Below are 21,272 nucleotides of genomic sequence, written 5' to 3' on the forward strand. Positions count from 1 at the left end.
TTCTGCCCCACCTTCATCCACACCTGCTTCTCTGGTATTCATCCTCATTGTTCTCACCTGTTCTTTAGCATTTAACCCTTGTGTTATCCTATGACCCCACCCTGACGTGTTGTCCCTACCATGACAAAGGTGGATAAAGGTGGAGAGGATTTCATGTATATCATGATTTCATGTAATCCATGGACACCAGTGAAGGTTCAGTGCACTGTCTACTAAGTCTAGATGACCCAACTCTCAATGTTAAAGTGCCTAGGATAGCACACGGGTTAAATACGTGACTCTCCTAGAGAGTTGTCTTCATCAGCATCTTTTCAGCCTTGTGACCACAATCTACCCTGAACAGATGTTTGGACTAAGACCGTTGCCCAGTAAGTCTTTCTATAACTTCAGGGGGATGCAAAGGTTTTCCCCACCTCCAACGAGAGACTCATCCCCTACAAGCCAACTCTAAGGCTGTACTTTTTAAAGCTCTAGATCACTGTGTTTACTGGACTATTATGGAAAAAGCAATACTGGTTGGCTTCCCCTAGTTTGTCACTCTTAATTGCTCCTTTTTGCCCTCCACCTGAGGGAAGGATCTTGTGCAGTTCATCCTTTTTTAGCTCTTCTTTTTGACGCTTCAAGTCTTCCACTCAATTCCTCCTTCTTTGTATTTTGTTTCTCGTTATTTTGTACACTTGCTTATTTAAATTCAGTAATTTGATGCATTTCTGCATATCTTCATTTTTTTGTTTCTTTACTGTAATTTTTTCATAGTTTCATTGATACCTTTAGTTTGTCCATTTTTGGGTTTGATGCTTCTTTTAATTGTTATCTTTTTTTTCCAGTTTCTTTGCTTATACAAACTGCCTCCGTTTTCACTTCTTTCAAGCCTTTTCAAAATACCAATCATATTTTATTCATGACTCATCCTTTTTTATATCAATGCTGTACACATTTTGACACTCTCTGCCGCTGACTGCAGGATTTTTGAAAATTAATTGACTTCAAGGTTAAGAGAATGAGTAGGAGGAGAGAGAAACCTCTTACATAATCGCTGCATCCTCTTGCTCTGAGGGCTATTTCTAATTCTTTTTTAAAAGAGAAAGGGGGTGCAATGGACTAAAAAACACTTCAGATCCTGTCAAATATTTTAAAATACAGCAGCAGCAGTCTGTCAAGAGATGGAGGCAGAAAATGAAACATGATAAAAGCCTCTGCAGCAGTAAAGAGACCAGCGCTGACATCATTCAGTAGAAAAAAGCGGATTTATTATTTATTTATCAGTATAAAATATTCATAATTTCTAAAAAGGTTGTGCAACAAGAATGTATGGTCACTGCCATTCGCAGTGCCATTATCAGCATGTGCAAAATAGAACTCCAAACATCAATAACATGTTTTTCAGACATTTCAAGTAAATAGAACTGGGCTTTGGATCTCATGTGTTTGTCAACCTGTCAGGCCTCCGTTTGGGACTTATCTCTTCCGGCTGTAAAGTGCTGACACCCTCTCACGTCCACGCGGGAAGCGTTCCTGTGATTGTTTTACTCCGAGGATCCAGTGGAGCTACTTGACTGAGGCACAAAGTACACACACCGTACAAAGTACAGGACAGTACATTTAGTCCCAAGTGGACTGCCAGCCATGACGGTTCAGCACATTCTGGTTTGTCTTTGAAAAGTGCTGCCTGTGTGTGTTTCAGGAAGTCAGACTCTGGATGTGGATGACAGTGGGCGCAGCTTTTATGTGTTTTGGCACAAAAACAGTGATATGTCTGGCATAGGTTGTGTGTTGGATCTGGTGAGGTCTACACATCCACTGGGTTCTGAATATTTGTGTTGTGTGAGTATCTGTGTGGGCAGCAGGCGCTAAACAGCACCTTACGAATGTCTTTATTTCTCAGACTGTAGAGGATGGGATTGAGCAGGGAGCTGCCTGCTGCTGGCACCAAGGTGGCATAGGTGTACAAGGGAGGGCTGGATGCGTCTCCAAGCAACCCCCAAAGGGAGAAAGGCATCCAGCATCCGACAAACACACTCAAGACCAAGATCAATCGGGAGAAGCCCCTTCCGGTGCTGTGTCTGTTTGCATAAGGCTGGTTGGTGGGCAGGAAGTGCCTCTGAGTGGCGATGGCATGGGCATGTCTCCGGGCCACACGGCAGATTCCAGCGTAGAGTTGCAGGGTTACCGCAACAACCACTAGGAAGCCACCGCACAGCAGTGATAGATATGTCCGCGTCAGAGGTGGTGCTACAGAACAGGAGTCTAGGTCCTCCAGACAGTGCCATCCCATCGCTGGTCCAGCTCCGATGGCACATGCACCCAACCAGACCAGCAGCAGCAAGGTGGCAGCTCTGCGGCGTGACTGTCCCGAGCCGTAGGTGAGGGCATGACTCAAGGACAGGTATCTGTCGAGGGCAACTCCCATGAGGCTACAAAGTGAGGCGGTCAGTGATGTCACCAGCAACCCTGACGTCAGCAGCTGCGACCAATCCCTGGGCTCCACACAGAACTGGAACAGGAAGTGCAGGATCAGCGCCACACCTGCCAGAAGGTCAGCAAGCCCGAGGCTCGCAAGCAGCAGGAACACGGGAGCCCGAAGAGATGGCGTGGCCAAGATGGTGGTAATGACGATGGTGTTCTCGGCGGTGATGACAGTTCCAGAAACACAGAGAGCCACGCCCCAAACAGTGAGAGGCGGGACCTTAGGGGAAGAGGAGCTCTCCAGCTGTTCCAGGGGGAAGACAGGGTCCATACCGGAAGACTCATCCCAGCCCAGCTCTGAGGCGTTCAGGATCATGGCTGTTCTACGGTAACACCAGTACCGCCTAGAAGATCAAAGGAGAAATACAGCACTCATTAGTTATTATGTGAACTCCGTTAGTGCATTAAAAGAGAATCAGGCTAAAGATGCAATAATTCTAGAGTTCTCAGGATGCAGTCCAGCAATCTAACCCAAGCTGTATAACTGTCTAAATAAGAGTTATTGATTCTATTGCATAATTTTTATTTCTTCAAAGCAAGAAATGGTTGAAACCCCATAGACCATTGAATAATGAGAGATGGATATTAAAGATGTTAATTTTTAATGGTTACAATGGCGGCACAATCACACATACTCAGTAATCGATAGGAAAGCTTACAGGAACAAACTGCCAACACATTTCTAGACATTGATGCACCAATTGGAAATCACGTGACTATCCATCTTGATCTTAAGAACGCCCCCCAGACTCTAAAATGAGATATGTGGCTCTTCTAATTCATTCTGTGAAACGCTTTCAGACATTGTGTTCCAGTGGACAAAACAGATCTGTGTGTTATGGACAGCCTGCATATTTTCTGACCATTAAAGGGTCGGCGCGCTTCTGCTCTCTGGTATGCAAGCCCCCCCCCCCCCCCCCCCCCCCCCCCCCGCCGCATTTAATTTATTAAGAGAATACGACACATTTTAAAAATAAACAAATCGCGGGTTATCCTGACATTTCGATTTTTTTCTTTCATCTTCCCACCAATCCAACCTGGGCGAGGATGCGGTGTTTCCCGCCTCCCTGCAGAAGACCCTATTGTGTAACAGCCGCAGGTCCGCAGCACCAAGGGGGATGCATCCACAATGCATCCACGCACAAAATAAATAAAAACAAAAAACAAATCTAGTGGTGCTTACCTTGTCGTAGCGAGTCCGTCCTCTATGAGAATTCAACGGATTTGTTTTTTCATCAGATTCGGGCCATACACTAGAAATAAGGTGATGCTTTCCCGATGCTCCGCAGCTTCTACCCGCATCAAACTGTCACCAGAGTCCCTCTCAGGCTTGTCCGCATCTCCTCTTGAATCAGCCGCGGTGCTCGCTGGAGCCAGAATGGATGCTCCAGTGCGAGACTCGTCCACAAGAGAGCCTGTCTGACGTCAGTGAATGAGAGGCTCGACCAATAAGAGAGCAGCGTTTCACCGAACGGGGGAAGTGAAGGCGGCGGGGTGGGGTGCATGTGGAGTAGGTTCATTCAGAAAAATGCGGCATCTTGTTTTAGTCCCGCCCACTGCGGTTTACACTATGCTCTCATTTCTTGTAAGCGGTCGTAGACAATACCCCCACAGCGGCTATTAAAGAAGCTCAGGTTAAAACAGGTAGGGGGTAGCGGGGGGGGGGGGGGGTCCATGTGGGGAGGATGCTTGTCATCCACAGCACCACAGGCTGCAGGGCGGCTGGCGCTGTCCGTGGTGCTGAAGCGCGTTGGGATGACTCACCGGGGACACGTACTGTAGTTTGACACAAGTCAGAGTTAAACGAGTCACAGCAGAACATGTTCATCCACATCAAGGGGAAAAGGGCAATTTTAATGGATGTAGACCACCCCCCAGTCATGACACCTGCAGGGCTGAAAGAAACAATACATGAACTGTTCCTTTATTGTGTTTAAAAAGATGTTGTGACTTCAATTTTGTGCTTAAAATAGGAGCTATAAGTGTTTGTCTGATAAAAACATTCAGATTTTTTGAAAAATAATAAACAGGTTATTTTATGAAAATATGAAAAGACTGAATGTCAAAAAGGACATTTCCACTTTTTTCAAGTTCAATTTGCCTTGTTTTATTACACAGAAAAAACTAAAAGTGAACAAATCTTTTCTACATTTAAAGATAGGAAATTAGACATGTTTAAATACATGCCTATTCTTTTGATTTGTAGTATTGGGGAATTCACGGCTTCCCCTGACTGCGTGGGTGAAGCAGGAAGGGCCGCAGTGTTGTTTGCGCGCTCGTGGTCTCAGTGCACGAGCAGGGGGTGGGGGTGGAATCTCGCTCTCTTCGAGCCTTATTAGGACACACTTCCTGCTGGCAAATGCCTCCTACGTCACTGGGATGATCTGAAGAGCAACACTTCATACATGTCAGCTGTGTGGCTGAATTTTTTCAAAAAATATGCAGCGCTAGTGCTCAACATACATTTAAAAAAAGCTGTAAGGAATGTGGTTCAAGGCATGTTTATGCATAAAGAGGATTTGCTTGTGTACTGTATTGCCTATTGCAGAGACATTTTTAGCTGCTGCGTAAATTTTAACAACCAGTGGATCAGCAATGCAGAAAAAATGATTGAAATGCGGAATAACCTCCACCTTCCCATCACCTGAAAACGACACAAAGCTGCATAATAATATGTGGAGCAGAGGGGGCGCGTCAGTGCATGCGGATGTGCAGGGGATAAGGGATGCACTGGATTGAGGTGAACAGTGTGTCGTGATGTGTCCCTTCTAATAAATGGCTGTCTGTGAGTCAGCTCATCTGCATTACAAAGCGTGATGCGTAAAAGAGTGGAGTAGTGGAAGGACTCTTTGTTCTGGTGCATTCGATGTCTGCGCATGGAGACACTCATGGGAGATACTGTCAATTTGGAGCTCCATAGAGACTTTTCAGGCACTTTGGCCCAAAGTTTGGGTCAATCTTTTTTATCTGATCAGTAACAGCTTCGATTCGTGTCCGTTTCCTGTATTAATAGTGGAAATTATATCATAATTCTGTCCACTATGGCTGAAATACCGTTTTTTCCCCTCACCTTCTAAGTACTGTGCATTCTGAGGCTATTACCGAATGCTGAGAACTGTTTATTTTAGACTTTTTTTCTACCAGGACTGCTGCCAACCAATCGGGTGCCCTATAGGCAGAACTCCTCTGGTCTCCAAGCAGATCAAAACAACAGGTTGTTTCTAACAGCTAAAGTATTTTTAGTAATATGGAAACGTTCTAACACAGTAGGCCTGTGTTAAAACTCATGTTTAGTGCAAACCAAAATATAAACAATCAGGCACCAAGCATGGCAAAAACCTAGATCCAATTTTGAAGGCTACGTGCAAAACATTTATGACAACTGTAGATCACCAGATCTGAGTCTTACACTGCTTAATTTTTTTATTTTGTTTTTTTTTCTTTGCGTCCAATAGTTGATTTTTAATCTGGAAGTTTAATCATTCTGGAAACTGTACTATTATTAAAAATTATTTGAACAAAATAAGACGTGGACTCATTGTTAGGCATTAAAAAGGTGTTAGGTGATTAGTTTTTCATTGTCTCAATTTTAGTGGCACAATTTTAATATGTTAGAACCTTATCACCTTTAATTGGTACAGTAGTTTTAAAGAACATTTTTAGTAGCAGAGCTTGGTGTGTACATAGATCAAAAAATGTTCAAAGGATAGTTTGACTCCAGGCTGTGGACATTTTAACAGCAGGTTTTAAAGAAACCAAAGAAAGAAAGAGTCAAATGAGAAACCAGGTGCATGCATTTACTTTGTGGTGTCTCTCTGGTTGGTATCTTTGTTTCTGCATCAGAAACGTGTCAGAAGTAACTTCATTTTCCCCAAACACTAACAGTCAGGACCATAAATATTTGTACATAGACACATTCTTTCTAATTTAGTTTCTGTACATTACCACAGTGAATTTTAAATAAAACAACTCAGATGCCATTGAAGTGCAGACTTTCAGCTTTTATTCCATGGGTTGAACAAAAAGATTGCATAAAAATGCGAAAAACTAAAGCATTTTGGTTATTGTTATTAATGGTTATTACGAATATTTGGTTGAAACCCCTTTGTTGGCAATGACAGCCTGAAGTCTTGAACTCATGGACGTCACCAGATGCTGGGTTTTCTCCTTCTGAATGCTCTGCCAGGCCTTTACTGCAGCGGCTTTCAGTTGGTGTTTGTTTGTGGGCCTTTCTCTCTGAAGTTTAGTCTTCAACAAGTGAAATTCATGCTCAATGGGGTTAAGTTCAGGTGACTGACTTGGCCATTCAAGAATATTCACTTCTTTGGTTTAATAAACTCCTTAGTTGCTTTGGCTGTATGTTTTGGGTCGTTGTCCATCTGTATTATGAAACGCCGCCCAATCAGTTTGGCTGCATTCACCTGGATCTGCGCAGACAGTTTGTCTCTGAACACCTCAGAATTCATTGGGCTGCTTCTGTCCTGTGTCACGTCATCAATAAACACTAGTGTCCCAGTGCCAATAGCAGCCATGCACGCCCAGACCATCACACTGCCTCCACCGTGTTTTACTGATGATGTAGTGTGCTTTGGATCATGAGCTTCTCCACGCCTTCTCCATACTTTTCTCTTGCCATCATTCTGGTAGAGGTTGATTTTGGTTTCATCTGTCCAAAGAATGTTTTTCCAGAACTCTGCTGGCTTTTTTTAGATGCTTTTTAGCAAAGTCCAATCTAGCCTTTCTATTCTTGAGGCTTATGAGTGGCTTGCATCTTGCAGTGTACCCTCTGTATCTACTTTCATGCAGTCTTCTTTTTATGGTAGACTTGGATATTGATACGCCTTCCTCCTGGAGAGTGTTGTTCACTTGGTTGGCTGTTGTGAACGGGTTCCTCTTCACCATGGAAATGATTCTGCCATCATCCACCACTGTTGTCTTCCATGGACGTCCAGGTCTTTTTGCGTTGCTGAGTTCACCAGTGTTTTCTTTCTTTCTCAGGATGTACCTCACTGTTGATTTTGTCACTCCTAATACTGTAGCAATTTCTTGCATGTTTGTGTTCTTCTGTTTTCTCAGCTTAATGATGGCTCCTTTCACCTGCATGGAGAGCTCCTTTGACCGCATGTTGTCTGTTCACAGCAGTATCTTCAAAATGCAAGCACGAGTCCTCTAATCAACTCCAGGCCTTTTATCTGCTTCACTCATAATGACATAACAAGAGAATTGCCCACACCTGCCCTTGCAATAGCATGGAATTCAATTGTCCAATTACTTACAAGCCCATGAAATGAAGGGATTGTGTTTCAAAAATGCTTTCGTTTTTCACATTTTTATGCAATCTTTTTGTTCAACCCATGGAATAAAAGCTGAAAGTCTGCACTTCAATGGCATCTGAGTTGTTTCATTTAAAATTCACTGTGGTTATGTACAGAAACTGAATTAGAAATAATGTGTCTGTCCAAATATTTATGGTCCTGACTGTAGTTGATATAGTGAAAAATCTCTTACAAGGTTCATTTAAAAAATTCTTCCAAATTTTTTGTAAAACGTGGGGTGTTGAGTAAATATCTGGTAGTAATCACGTGACCATTAGAAAGTATCTCCTTTTTGGCTTCTGGTGTTTATGGAGTTTGTGGGAACATAAATGCAAGTGTGTGTGTGTGTGTGTGTGTGTGTGTCTGTGTGTGTGGATGCACTGCATGCTGAGGTGAACAGGTGTCCTTCTCTTTAAACCGGTGTGTGTTTCAGGAGGGTTGAGTTTGACTAGTTGGTTGCCAGGGAACCCAGTTTGGTCTTGCTCGTGTTACAGAGATCTTCGGTCTGAGTCTCTTCTTTGCTCCTTTTCTTGAAGGCACCCACATCTCCACTGGCAAACTTTTTGAATACCTGGGTATTTTTGGAATTTTTAAACCCTCTTATTAACTGATTTCCTGTTCTAAGAAGTTTCCAGGTGTCCTTTGCAGGTGCTGGGGCTCTGCAATTGTCAGGATGCGACCATTGGCTCTGAGGGTCCTGTGCTCTGCCTTACTGCTTCTAACAGTGGTTCCCTCTGTGTGCTCACAGTCAGGTATTGTTCCTTTTTTTATCACACCCTTTTCCTTTTCTACACTGAGAACTTTTCTGTTTTATCGTGATTCATGTTTCTGCACTTCGACAAAAGCCAATCAGATTTGTCATCTGCTGTTGCAATGGCACCTATTTTCTTCATTTTCATGTAAAAAAATCTCGATTTTAAAACTAAAAAAAAAAAAAGAACAGGAGTGTCATCTCAAAATATTGCCCCGTACTACATTTGTCAGTCTTGAAAAATGTCTTACAATAAGGGTGAGGTGGTTAAATATATACATTTCCAAATGCTGCCTACTGACTTCAGTTTTGTCCCACAGATTGTTCTCAAGCAGATTCATGTGACCTGTGTGTGGGAGACTCCATGCTTAACCTGACCGGCTGCGTCTGGAGACTTTGCCCAAATGGTGACCCACACACAGCTTACCCCTGATAGTAATTCAATCATCGCAGCTGCTGTAACTGTAGCTCCCCTCATTTGTAGCAAATGATTGAATTATTTAGTTCTGTATACCAGGAAACCACATAGGTGCATACTCAAATGCGTTTTTTTCCCCCCATCCCAGGTAATGATACAGGTACATGTGTGGCTGATGGCGGTGATTCAGCTGACATGGGCATGAACTGTAGTTGGACCAGAGTCTCTGAACTCTGTGCAGGTATCAAAATAGACAACAAAACCAAAAAAAACAGATTGAAAAAAGGGTATTCAAGTTTCTTTGTTTTAACCTATTTTTATGTTTACCCAGTTATAGAAAACGTTGCAACTGGTGGCGAAGGTGACGCAGGTAACTTATATCCTCAACCACCTTCCCTCCCTTCTGTTTCGCATCAAACGTTAATTTCCATAACAGCTGAGCAAAGTGTATGAGAAAAGTGGATCCTTTCTTTAACACCTCATCCACTTATGTAACCATGGTGTGAACCCACTGAACTGTCTTTTGTTAAGGTGATGCTTCGGACACCACCTCATCCCCTGAGTTCTCCCAGGCTAAGTTCGACATGTCCAGCTTCGTAGGAGGAATCGTACTTGTGCTGTGCCTGCAGGCAGGCGGCTTCTTTGCCATGCGCTTCCTCAAATCCAAAGAGCAGAGCAACTATGATCCAATGTGAGTTTGAGCATGGAGGTGTTACACAACTCTCATGTCTGCAGCAGCTACCAGCAGCCTCTGGTGGCTAGAATGATCAATGGCACACAACATGCTGCTCAGAAAAAAAAATTTTGTTTGCATTTTAACCTCAGATTGTCTATTAAGTCTAATCACAAATCCATTTAGTGCTTTTGCTGTCTGTGTCTTTCTGCGCAGAGAGCAGCCCCAGTGAAGATGAGACGCACAAAGGACAATCAGACAAGGATGAAGGACTGCAGACGCAGAGCAGTGACTCATCAAGTTACCACCAGATTTGTACACCTCTTTTAGCTGCTGTTAGCTCCCTATATAATAGGCAGATGTTCTAAATGTTTCTTAGGATGCTGCCGGCGGTCACACACCTGTAAGCATTTGTACAAAATACACAGAGACTGTGGTATGGTGATAATTTTGGCATCACTTCTGTAGGATAGGATTGCATGACCCCTGAAGAATAGAAACATAAATCATGAGAGTTTGTTTTTTAGAATTGCCTTCAAAAATCCAACAACAAAGTGGTTTAAAATATTCCCCTGAAAAAAAAATCGATAATTCCAGCCTTTTTGCTTGAGAGAAACATTGCAATATTTCAGATGTTTATTCAAATAAATGTCCTTTTGTGTTTCTGAAATTCCTCCTGTTAACTCATAGAAGTTAATTTCATGTGTAATATATTAATTTGACAAAAAATTTAAAAAATATATCATAAATGGAAAGCTTTAAAATTTTTGCAGTGAAAAATCCTGTTAAAATATCTTTTAGATTTGTTTTTTTCCCCCTACTTTTCTGTAATCATTGGAAAAAAACATGCACTTCTTCTTCCTCCAATGTTTAGTTTGATTGGTACTTGATTTGTTTTGTTTCTGCAGTGTCATTTATCAATCCAGCTAAAATTGAGTTTGTTAAGTGATCTTGTCTGGCATGAAGCAAAACAAGCCCAAACCATGATGCCACCACTTTTACACATGTGATGTTTTTTAACCCTTGTGCTACCCTAGGCACTGTCACGTTGGGTGTTGGGTCATCTAGACCCACTAGACAATGTGTTGAACCTTTTTCTTCAATGATTTGTGATCTTCACTGGTGTCCATGGATTACATGAAATCTTTCCACCTTTATGTTTTTGTCCTGGTAGGGAGAAGACGTCAATGTAAGGATCGGGTCATCTAAGATAGCACAAGGGTTAACGCTGGACTGCCCTTTTTCGTCTTTGGGTTTCAAAGTTTAACTAAAAAATGACTTTATGGCTAAAAATGTTTTAAAACATTTTAAGTAACTACTGTGTCTCTTCTTGAACATCTGTCATGCACAGCATTCGCTGTTTGATGTAAACAATAAAATTCTTTACGTGCTTTTATGCGATCATGGGTCCTTTTGTGAAAAGGTGATACTCTGATATTTAATTTAAATTACTGTGGTTTAAAACACCCTGCATGATCATGGCTATGTAAAGTTGAAAATATTTAATCAGGGGGTGGAAAAGTCCCTCCAGCCAAGTGAAAGTCAAAAACCAGCATTGTCATATGGAAACCTCCTTTATTTAGAGCATTTAGACATCTACTGTTAAGAGCTGAACATGTGACTGCATCAATCCATGCTATATATTTTAAATTTTTAAGTTGCATGACTCAAGAAAAAGAAGAAAATGTTTAACTTTATAAATATGGATCAAATTAAGAGGAGCTAAAGAACAAAAACAACATTCAAAAGGCTTAACCCTTGTGCTATCTTAGATGACTCCACCCTTACATTGCCGTGTTCTCCCTACCATGACAAAGGTGGATAAAGGTAGAAAGATTTCATGTAATCCATGGACAGCAGTGAAGATCACAAATCATTGAAGAAAAAAGGTTAGATTTGGGATTAGGATAGCACAAGGGTTAATTTGCCATCAAGGGGATTTCAACCATGATTATTTCCTGACATCTTACTGAAAACCTTTGGATGAGTATTTTCCCACTGTTCAGTGCTGCTGTTCCCTCTCATAGGTGCGGGTTGTATTCGTAATCCTTGTGCTATCCTAGGCCCTTTAACATTGGGAGTTGGGTCATCCAGACCCACTAGACAATGTGTTGAACCTTTTTTCTTCAATGATTTGTGATCCTCACTGGTGTCCATGGATTACATGAAATCTTTCCACCTTTATCCACCTTTGTCATGGTAGGGACAATATGTCTAAGGGTGGGGTCATCTAAGATAGCACAAGGGTTAAAAGATGTTCATAATTGCTCCACAGATATGTTAGTTTATCATGGGTGTTTAGAAATACTTTGTTTTTTATTGCTCATATTTATGTTGGATTTTTCAGGTTCAACCCTGTGATTTAGAACTTTATACAGAAATGATGGTGCTGTGTAATCCTGTTTTTGGCAAACATTCCAAACAGTTTGCATTTTCCTAACGTCCCATTGCTTGAACAAACAGCTTTTCACTATGTAATGTGAGCCCCTTGCATTTAAATTAGGAGCAGCCAATGCCATAACACATCTAACAGGTTTCAAGCAAACTAGGAAAAGAAGAGATCAGAATTCTAGTACGGACACACCTCAGACTTCTTACATTTAAATGTGGCTGTAAATATGAGTCGTGACCCAAACAGAGCTTGGCGGCCTAGAGGAGCAGCAGTGGCTGGTCTCCCAGGATCTACAGGCATGAATAAGCCCACACAAAAACGTTTCCCCAGCTGAGCAGAGCGTGGCCGTCATCCAAGTTTGTTGACAAAGGACAGAGCTGAATTCTGCTCCCCTCCCGCCCACTGATGCACAAACACCTAAACGCAGAGTGAAAGGAAGGGGAAGCACAAATTCTAGTGCACACTGGTTAATATGCTACTGGGAGTTCTCCCTCCTTTAAAGCAAGCAGAGTCGCTCCCATGTGCAGATATACTGTATGTGTGTGTACAGTACAGGACATGGTGTTTGTTTAGCAGGCGTGGATAGAATCAAATCCCACCTCCACCCTGCCTTCTTCGTAAAAAAAAAAAAAAAAACATCCGTGTGTGTGTGTGTTATTCAGAAAAATGTGTCATTCAAGTATCACGTGATTTCTTCAAATGCTCGATGAAGTGTTCATGTTGACATGAGTTTGTTTGGTGCCTTTTAAATGATAAGAAGCTGGATTCTGCCTGAAGTCAAAACTTCCAACAAGGTGAGAATTCGTCCGGAGGCGACATGTGACCACAAGTACGCACGCGCAAAGACGGTGCGTGTCTTTTAGTGGCTCCCATAGACCGACCTTTTTGTTTGTGGGGCGTGTTCTCTCAACTCACGCGAACACTTCACGAAACTTCTCTCTAATGGATCTAGGAGAAGCGGTCATGTAAGGTAATAAATGCGCATTTTCTTATGTTTTCCAAAAGAATAACTTGATTAAAAGCCGTGTTTTTAAGAGAGAAACGTGAGGGCGGCAGGTGTTCTTTTTCTCTTTCAGGCAGGTTCATCTGAGTCTTGCAATCTCATTTTTTGCTGAAATGACCATGAAGTTAATTGTAAATTTTTCCCATTTTTTAAACTTTGCAAATATCTATATTTAAAAATATGTTTTGAAAAAAAATCCCCTCCTAAGTTGTTGTACCGCTGTCAAGTAAGTCAAAAACAATACTTAAATATTGTTTGATTTTGGAAAGCTGAAGTATTCGTGTGTGTGGTTACTCACTGTAACAGTAAACTGATTTGCACATGCGTCTGTTTCAGGGTCTCTTACTGGACATTTGCTACACAAATTTAGTGACAAACAGCTTTTTAGGTGGGTTTTGGCCTCCAGCTGGAGCTGGAGCTTCCAAATAGTCACGTGACAAGGCTCTTGTTTATTTTCTTGGCTAGGAGATAAGAGGACGATGTGCAGATAAGTGAAGGAAAAAAATCACTAGCTATTCAGAATGTTGTTGTCTTTTACTTCATATGATAACGTTCTCATAAGTACTGTTTTTTAAAATAACTTATTTTTGAACTCATTTGAACATAATGTGCCCAGAAATGAGGGAAACCCCCAAATTCTGGACATTTCTTGGACAAAAATGGGACACACTTCCTTTAAGCTTTGTTCATTCAGGGCCATTTGTTTAAATTAAAAGTTTTGACTTCTTTAGGGCAATTTTTCTCCATCACATTTGGAAAATACCTGTTGTTCTGTTGTTATAACTTAGTGATTGAGATGATTTCAAAACTTGCAATGCATTCTTTTAAGTGGTTTTTTGGTGATTTCTAGAATAAGGCTGGGATTTGCAGGCTTTTTTAGTCTTCTGTCAGACATAATCATTTTGCCTAAAACCACATAAGCGTCATCTATAAAATACCTTTCCGTTGAAGTATGTAAAACAGCTAGAGAAACAAAAGGATTCTCTGTTACCTCATGCATTTTGTCCGTGGCAACTTTCAATTCAAAAGTTTTTCTACAGAGAATATATGCCTGAAAAAATTAAAAAAGATAAAAAGTTAAAAAGAAAAAATATTAATTGTAGAAAATCTTTTGGTAAAACATAAATGAAAAAAATATTGTTTGACCATTTATGATGTTAATTTTTCCATTAATTTATTTAAAAGATCTAAAGTACCCCCTGGAGAACATTTGAGAATCCTTGATTTAGGTATAAAAAATCTGTCAAAACTTTTAAAAACCTATCCATTTTTTCCACTTTGGTGCAACCTAAGACCAATATATTACCATATATAACCCTCTGTTAGGGATGGCGGGGGAACGAGTCAATTCATCTCTCGATCTGAGCCACCTGACCGAGGACGAGAAGACCTCCATCCTTCAGGTCCTGCAGCGCGACCTGGAGCTGCGTAATCGTGACGAGGGCCGTGTGAGGTCAGTTAGAGGTGACTTTCGTATTCGCTACAGAGAGGAACGGGTTCACTGTAAAAGAGCTTTTGGTTCTTTCATGGTTGATGATGTGAAAAAAGGGGCTGCACGGTGGTGCAGTGGTTAGCGCTCTTACCTCACAGCAAGAAGGCCCCTGGTTAAAGTCCCAGCTGGGACCTGAAACAGAACATCAATGGGGGACCTTTCTGTGTGCAGTTTGCATGTTCTCCCCGTGCATGCATGGGTTCTCTCCAGGGTCTCTGGCTTCCTACCACCGTCCAAAAACATGCTTCATAGGTCAACTCTAAATTGTCCCTAGGTGTGAATGTGTGTGTGATTGTGACCCTGCGACAGACTGGCAACCTGCCCAGGGTGACCCCTGCCTTCACCCACAAGTGGCCAGGATAGACTCTGGCAGCCCTGTGACCCCAAAAGGGATAAAACAGCAGAAGACAAATGATGTGAAAAATCCCAATGTTTTCTCCATATTTGTTTACCTTCTGTAAATTTGAAAATCCTCACCTTAAAATTTAAAGATAAACTTTTGAAGCAAATATGAAAAATATTTCATTAACACATTAATGCATTTTAAGGAGAATGAGATCAGTTCTGTAGAAACATATATGTAAGATTTTAGCTAAATATTTTAAAATATCATTTATTTTAGCTTTTTCGTGAAACTGTTTTGTGAAACTGAGTTATCACTATAGTTTTGGTCAATTGGTGGATTTCTAAGATCAAATATCAAATATAACATTTACAATATGTCTGGTACTTTTTTATTCACCTAAAATATTAAGATATGACGTGACATTGACTAATTCTGGAATAACCCTGAATCCCACTGTTTGTCTTTCAATGCTGCAGGATCCTGGAGCAGACAGGGACAAACCCATCTTTTCTGCGGCTGCTGTCCGGGCGCTGGTTTAAGGAGGAGTGCAGCAAGCGCCATAACAGCTGGACGTCGGGCAGCGACCTCATCCGGGCCTCCATACGCCACAGAAAGACAAAGAGCAGAGGTCAGGTTCCAGTAAATGCGCTCGCCTGCCGAGCCGTGTTACGGCTGTTGTGGGGAAACCTCAGCAATGGTTCTGTGGCTGTTGCCATGGCAACAGATGTATCTCTGCAGGAACTGTTTGATGGAGAAAGACGGGAATCTGTTGCTGGCAGCGGTTCTCTGGAGGCAAAGGGGAGACCGAAGGACTGCAAAGACAAGGAGCAGGATGAAGGGTGGGTATCTGTCACAATCAGACCACTAATGCGACATTTGAAAATTTGATTCAGCTTCTCTTCTGTTCTTTCAGGCCTCATGGAAACTCGGCACACACAGCCAGACATCAAATTCCTGGCATGCAGGTGTGTGTGAAAAATCTTGTGTTTGTTTCCCATCCTTTCAAGTGTACTCAACCATCTTAATACACCAATCAATGATCTTCAACTACAGGAGAACAGCAGTATTAATACCTCACACTCCAAAGGTATGAACGTGTCTTTCCTGATATCTTTGCTTGCGACTCTTTTTACATAATAAACATGTAGCTGTGCCAATAGGATATGAAAGGAGAAGTAATGGCCACCCAGGGAAATACGAGGTGATCACGACGCACGCACAGACCAACACCCCCCCCCCCCCCACACACACACACACACACAGGATCTTAACTAATGGTTTGGCAAACATCTACTCTGAGTGCCACCCTTGGGCCACAAGCTCTAACCAAATATTTGACATTATGCAAGAGGAGGATTCATTCAAACCTGTTTTCGCTCAATGCGTTACATTATTATGCTTCAGTTTCATGTTCATCAGATGTACCCAGCTCACTGGATAGAAATAACCAAACCTTAAAGTTTGAGGAACTCCGTAAACAATCTGTCTAGAAAAAAAAATACATCAATGAGGGAAAGAGATATAAAATCATATCTTAGGAACATTTTCTTCCTAGAAGAAGGTTGAAAACAGATTTGGTTTTGCAGCCAAAATGATCAAGAAGGAAATCTAAATCTTTATGCATCTTCTGCAGAGGTGGGTGAAAAAAATGAAGCTGCAAGCAGCACTGAAAGGAGCTGAAGCCCAAAGAAAAATGCAAGCTCCCTTTTTCTAAAGCTGCATTGTTGAACTGATGGTGTGCTCTCCAAAGGCTCACTTGTAATTAGCAAGAACGCTGATTAAAACACGAGCGTTGTTTTTTTCCAAATGCAAGGGGAGCGATCTGAAACTGTTTTCTGATTCTGCAAGAGTAGCTGCAGATCAAGTCAAATTTTTTGGAAATTTTGTCCAAATGAGTGTGATATTATGGAGATATTACTTTTACCTTTGTAATTTTATCTTTGTTTCTCAGAAAAGCTGCCAAAAATCTTCTACAATTTATGACGTTGTTCACATTTTAATGTGTTATGAATCCAGTGTTTATTAAAGTTCAAAAAGAAATGTGCATGACTAAAAACATTGATTTGTGTATCTAAAGTGCAGATTGGGACTCCAAATATTTTCTTTGGACCTCAGGCTAACTCCAACTGACCTTTATCAGTTTATTGGAGAGCATCTGCTGGACCAGAAAAAAGAAAATAATAGAAAGCAAACACTAAACCACATAAATACCTCTGCAGAATCAGTTAAAGCAGCTGCTTCTCCCCAAAAGCCACGAAGTGCATACAATATATTTATTGATAAATATATAAATTGAGAGATTGTTTATGGTTTTGTATAATTAGTATTCTGAATCATTGTGCTTTATTAATTCATAATACGCATACAATTTAAAATAAAGAAAAAAATAAAAGTACATCTTATCATTTCTCAAATGACTACATATGTTTGTTCAATTAAATGGCTTTTTCTGAGTGAACATATGTGAGTACAGTTGTGTGTTTGTTTGAGTGCAGGAAGATTTGAGTCACAACAGGGACCCAAACTCTCTGAGCATCAGCCTGACAGAACAAGATCCATCCTCCCTGAATACCAAGAGCTCCACCAACAGCCTTCAGTCGAGCTACACGGTACACACACGAACGCGCATGCACGCACACACATTTGTCAAATCCACTGTCTGGCGACGCAAGATGACTCAGCTCTGGACACTGACGCAGGAGCTGATCTTTGCTGTTTGTGTTACAGCTCAGTGGGAGCATGATGAGTCTGTTCAGCTCGGGGGATTTCGGGGTGGTGGAGGTGAGGGGCCGCATCCAGTACTCATTGGTTTACGACGATCACAAGGAGGAGCTCCAAGTGAAGGTGTACTGCTGCGAGGACATCGCCTCGGCGCGCAGGAACCGCTCTGATCCGTGAGTGAAAGGGTGTGCGTGAAACTGGCAGCGTCCCTCAGATCCACTCCGTGAAAATGGTGCTTGTTCATTTCACAGATACGTAAAGACTTATCTCCTGCCAGACAAGTCCCATCACAGTAAGAAGAAGACTTCGGTGAAGAAGAAGACACTGAACCCAGTCTATGACCAGACCCTCAGAGTGAGAGCATCCCGTTTGCATGTTGCATAAAACATTAGCATTTGTCGTTTATCTTTCAGCTCTGTGGCTGTCATCGCAGTGATTAGTCATGCATATTGAAAAAAAAACAACACAGCTACTATTCACCTTTTATGTCTCATAACTCAAGGTCATTGGAGTCTTTCTTTTTCTGCACTCTTCAAGTATAAAGTGCGTGCAGGGGAGCTGCAGAGTCGAACTTTAAACCTCTCTGTGTGGCATGCCGAGCCCCTGGGGAGGAATATCTTTCTTGGAGAGGTGGAGGTGGCTCTGGGGCTCTGGGACTGGACCTGCACACAGCCACTGTGGCAGGACCTGCAGCCACGGGTGAGCACCCTGATGACTGGCATTGACGTAAACTCATACTCAGTCAGGTCCTCTATTGCATGTGCGAAACCTCCTTCGGGTATAATTACCAAGCGACTGTGAAGCCTCCATCTTCATTTGTTCTGCAGCTGTCGTTTTGACAGCTTTGTTAGAGACGAGGCGGGGAGGAGTGTGTGGGGGGGCTGAGGAGAAGCAAAGACACGCTGTGAATTTTAACTAAGCTTTTTGGGTTTTTTTAAACGCAGCATTAATCTCCAGCTCTCGAGTCTGTCTCCACTTCCTTCTCTTTGTCACAAACTTCTCCCGTTTGCACAGATATACCTGAACCCAGACTGTGTTAGCAGCAGAGGGAAAATCTTGTTCTCGATTAAATTTGTTCCAGATGGATTTGAAGGTGAGCAGAAAGTACGTTTTACCCAACGCCACACGACTGTTCACTGTTCACCGGGTGTGTGTGTTCAGGTGGGGGTCTGCCTCTGACCGGGGAGGTTCACATTTGGCTTCGGGAGGCTCAGGGTTTGGTGTCCCACAAAGGAGGCCCGATTGACTCCTTCGTTAGAAGGTGTGTCACCTCCGCTGCACCTTTCCTCACTTTTTTTGCCAAGACTATTTAAATACTCTGAGAGATCCTTCCTTTATGAGTATCCTTTTTTAGTCCTGTGTTTAAACTTAGAAACTTTTTTTATCCAATTAATTTGAAATGTTTTATATATATTTGTGAAATCGCATTAAAAGGTTTGAGACATTTTGGCTAAATCGAGAAATATCAAGTGATGATCTTTAATTAGTGAAGTAACAACAGAAATCCAATGAAAGCTTTTGATACTATCTGTATTTTTTTGTGAAAATTAATATAAAGAATAAAAAAGTAAAACCGTGGAAATCACTTCTTTGTTTTGTTTGTTTTACCTCTCCACCCACAAGTTACATTCTCCCAGACGCTAGTCGACAGAGCGGTCAGAAGACGCGGGCGGTGAAGCGCAGCATCAGTCCTGTTTACAACCACACAATGGTCTACGACGGATTCCAGCCCAGCGACCTTGTGGAGGCCTGTGCCGAACTCACCGTGTGGCAGCGCGAAGGGCTAAAGATGCACATGCTGGGGGGGATTCGTCTGAGCTACGGAACTGGTGAGAATCCACTCCAGACGCAGCGTTATGTAACTAAGAGAAGCTGCTCTTACGCTTATTAACAAGAAATTGCACTAAACATAACAGGGAACCGAGTCTACATTTGTTGCTCATTTTAAACCCTGAAACTACTTAATACAACATCTCGTGTTTGTCTTCTGGTGGTCTACAAACAAGGGTGTAGCGGGCCTTCCTCTATTATCAGATTTATCGCCATTCATAAACAGTTTAGTGTTTGTTCTGCAGTGGGGTGCTGGAGCTACACAGTGGCATTTCAGCAATTTAGATAGCCTTGTTGCAAGAGGGAGGTCATGTCACAGAGTTATGTTGTGAAAAAGTGTTTCTTTGTGGATTCCTGTCTTTTTACGATTTACAAAAGCAGCTTTTATTTAATGTGTGTAAGTTGTAGCATGCATAATTAGCAGTGTATTTTTGTTTAGCAGCATTGACAGTTAAATTGTTTTGCTTATAGTTTTACTGTGGTTCACACCTCAAAATCTACTGGGCGTGGGAGTATTTTACATTTGGAGCTATCTCAAAATGTTTCATATCCATTTATTATTCTTTAGGCAGCTGCAGTACAATATTGCAGCCATTTTGAGGTTTTGAAAATGAAACAATTTATCTGTTCATCCGAAGCCTTTTCTGGTTACTTAGGAGCTATGCTACTGCAAAGGTTATGGAGATAAACACAATGGTAAAAGGATACTGAGGTTGGAGCTGCCAGGAAAGAAGCCAAAGAGGAAACTGACTGAGGTAGTGAAGGGGGTGCATGAGGGTGGTTGATGTGAGAGAGAAGGATGTTGAGGAAAAGATCAGGTGGATGCAGATTCACTGTGTTGACCCCTGAAAGGGAGCAGCTTGAAGAGGGTGAAATGCTAATGCCTCTATTAAGTGTTCTGAACTTTAACCTTCTTAAAAAAAACGGAAAAATTCCTGGAAAATAACAGAATTTTCAGACTCTGTTCTCCATAATGCTGAGTTCTGACTGAGTATACGAACATCAGTTATTCAACAATAAAGATTAGGGAAAAATTCTGATTACCATTAAATTGAGAGACATGTTTGTTTGATGAAGATTACAAAAAATATTAGAAAAAGAACCACATAAAATTTTTCAACAAACAATTTTATCTTTGCTCTAAATTCATCTCTTGAATAAAGTGTTTCATTAAATCTTAATGCTGATTTTTGTCCTAAATATTTTACTGCTGAACACTTTTGGTTGTTTCTATGATAAAATAAAAGTTTTTATTTGATTTTAAGATATATCTTTTTAAACAGTGGCTCAATTTGAATTGCTAGGACAAAGCTAAGGGGAGCCAGTCAGCTGGATGGACTCAACAGAAGAGGAAATTGCAGTTTGGACCGCCATGATTGAAAATCCAAACCACTGGATCGACTCGACACTAACAATCAGAGCTAACCTCACACAGCGCTCTGTGTGACTTGCACATTTGTTGGAGTTTATAAATCTTTGGACTGGAAAAAGAACCTCTCATTTATTCATATCTGTTGCACATTACATTCTTATTTATCATTTCTGACACTAAAAGCGTCTTAAAATTTGAATTTTTGAGATTAGATAGATACTTTGTTGGAACTTTTTAATTTTTTTTTGCTCAGTGTGTTTATTCTGCCATAAAAGATCTTATGATGTATTGTAATTTATCAGTTTGTCATTAAACCTAACTGGTGATACAGTGTTTTGATGTATTGACCTCGACTACGTGAAAAAGCAAAATATTAATCAGTTCAACTTTCTTAAGGGGGACTTTAAACTATTTTTTCAAAAGAAATGCATTTCTATACTATGTAATGTGAAATATCCCTCAGATAAACACACCATCCAGGGAAATAACACGT

The 21,272-nt window shown here is 41.4% G+C and overlaps 3 protein-coding genes across 5 annotated transcripts; 2 read left to right on the top strand and 1 right to left on the bottom strand.

The window, feature by feature from the left end:
* Positions 1–1,228: 1,228 nt before the first annotated feature.
* On the bottom strand, positions 1,229–3,871 carry gpr3 (G protein-coupled receptor 3). Its single transcript, XM_023960224.1, has 2 exons — positions 3,650–3,871; positions 1,229–2,810 (listed from the first exon to the last, which is right to left on the bottom strand). Exon 2 carries the CDS (start codon positions 2,780–2,782, stop codon positions 1,790–1,792), a length of 993 nt encoding a protein of 330 aa, XP_023815992.1. The 5' UTR covers positions 2,783–2,810; positions 3,650–3,871; the 3' UTR covers positions 1,229–1,789.
* A 4,324-nt stretch (positions 3,872–8,195) lies between these two features.
* cd164l2 (CD164 sialomucin-like 2) lies at positions 8,196–11,022 on the top strand. Its single transcript, XM_011481192.4, has 6 exons — positions 8,196–8,533; positions 8,853–8,939; positions 9,099–9,191; positions 9,282–9,320; positions 9,482–9,641; positions 9,840–11,022. The coding sequence occupies exons 1-6, from the start codon at positions 8,455–8,457 to the stop codon at positions 9,853–9,855; spliced, it is 474 nt and encodes a 157-aa protein (XP_011479494.1). The 5' UTR covers positions 8,196–8,454; the 3' UTR covers positions 9,856–11,022.
* Positions 11,023–12,755: 1,733 nt separating this feature from the next.
* LOC101155123 (synaptotagmin-like 1) lies at positions 12,756–21,107 on the top strand. Of its 3 annotated transcripts, none has more exons than XM_023960082.2 (15): positions 12,756–12,985; positions 14,345–14,471; positions 15,333–15,484; positions 15,581–15,695; positions 15,770–15,821; positions 15,910–15,943; positions 16,005–16,057; positions 17,352–17,465; positions 17,584–17,750; positions 17,829–17,931; positions 18,115–18,276; positions 18,592–18,670; positions 18,739–18,838; positions 19,201–19,406; positions 20,712–21,107. In XM_023960082.2, the coding sequence occupies exons 2-15, from the start codon at positions 14,347–14,349 to the stop codon at positions 20,720–20,722; spliced, it is 1,473 nt and encodes a 490-aa protein (XP_023815850.1). In that variant the 5' UTR covers positions 12,756–12,985; positions 14,345–14,346; the 3' UTR covers positions 20,723–21,107. The 3 variants fall into 3 exon arrangements, with proteins under 3 accessions (XP_023815850.1, XP_078810805.1, XP_078810806.1); XM_078954679.1 differs by having other exon boundaries at positions 16,017–16,057; XM_078954680.1 differs by lacking the exons at positions 15,910–15,943; positions 16,005–16,057.
* The last annotated feature ends 165 nt before the right edge of the window (positions 21,108–21,272 follow it).

The sequence above is a fragment of the Oryzias latipes genome, chromosome 11 (assembly GCF_053564925.1).
Source record: "Oryzias latipes strain Hd-rR chromosome 11, Olatipes_Hd-rR_3.1".
Taxonomy (NCBI): domain Eukaryota; kingdom Metazoa; phylum Chordata; class Actinopteri; order Beloniformes; family Adrianichthyidae; genus Oryzias; species Oryzias latipes.

What these genes read in the sequence shown, in the direction of transcription:
- gpr3 (XM_023960224.1), bottom strand. Translation starts at nt 2,782, where the DNA reads ATGATCCTGAACGCCTCAGAGCTGGGCTGGGATGAGTCTTCCGGTATG.
- cd164l2 (XM_011481192.4), top strand. Translation starts at nt 8,455, where the DNA reads ATGCGACCATTGGCTCTGAGGGTCCTGTGCTCTGCCTTACTGCTTCTA. An exon ending in CTCTGTGTGCTCACAGTCAG is followed by an intron (nt 8,534 to 8,852) that starts GTATTGTTCCTT and finishes TTTGTCCCACAG; the next exon opens with ATTGTTCTCAAGCAGATTCA. An exon ending in TGGTGGCGAAGGTGACGCAG is followed by an intron (nt 9,321 to 9,481) that starts GTAACTTATATC and finishes TCTTTTGTTAAG; the next exon opens with GTGATGCTTCGGACACCACC.
- LOC101155123 (XM_023960082.2), top strand. Translation starts at nt 14,347, where the DNA reads ATGGCGGGGGAACGAGTCAATTCATCTCTCGATCTGAGCCACCTGACC. An exon ending in CGCAGGAACCGCTCTGATCC is followed by an intron (nt 17,751 to 17,828) that starts GTGAGTGAAAGG and finishes TTCATTTCACAG; the next exon opens with ATACGTAAAGACTTATCTCC. An exon ending in ATTGACTCCTTCGTTAGAAG is followed by an intron (nt 18,839 to 19,200) that starts GTGTGTCACCTC and finishes TCCACCCACAAG; the next exon opens with TTACATTCTCCCAGACGCTA.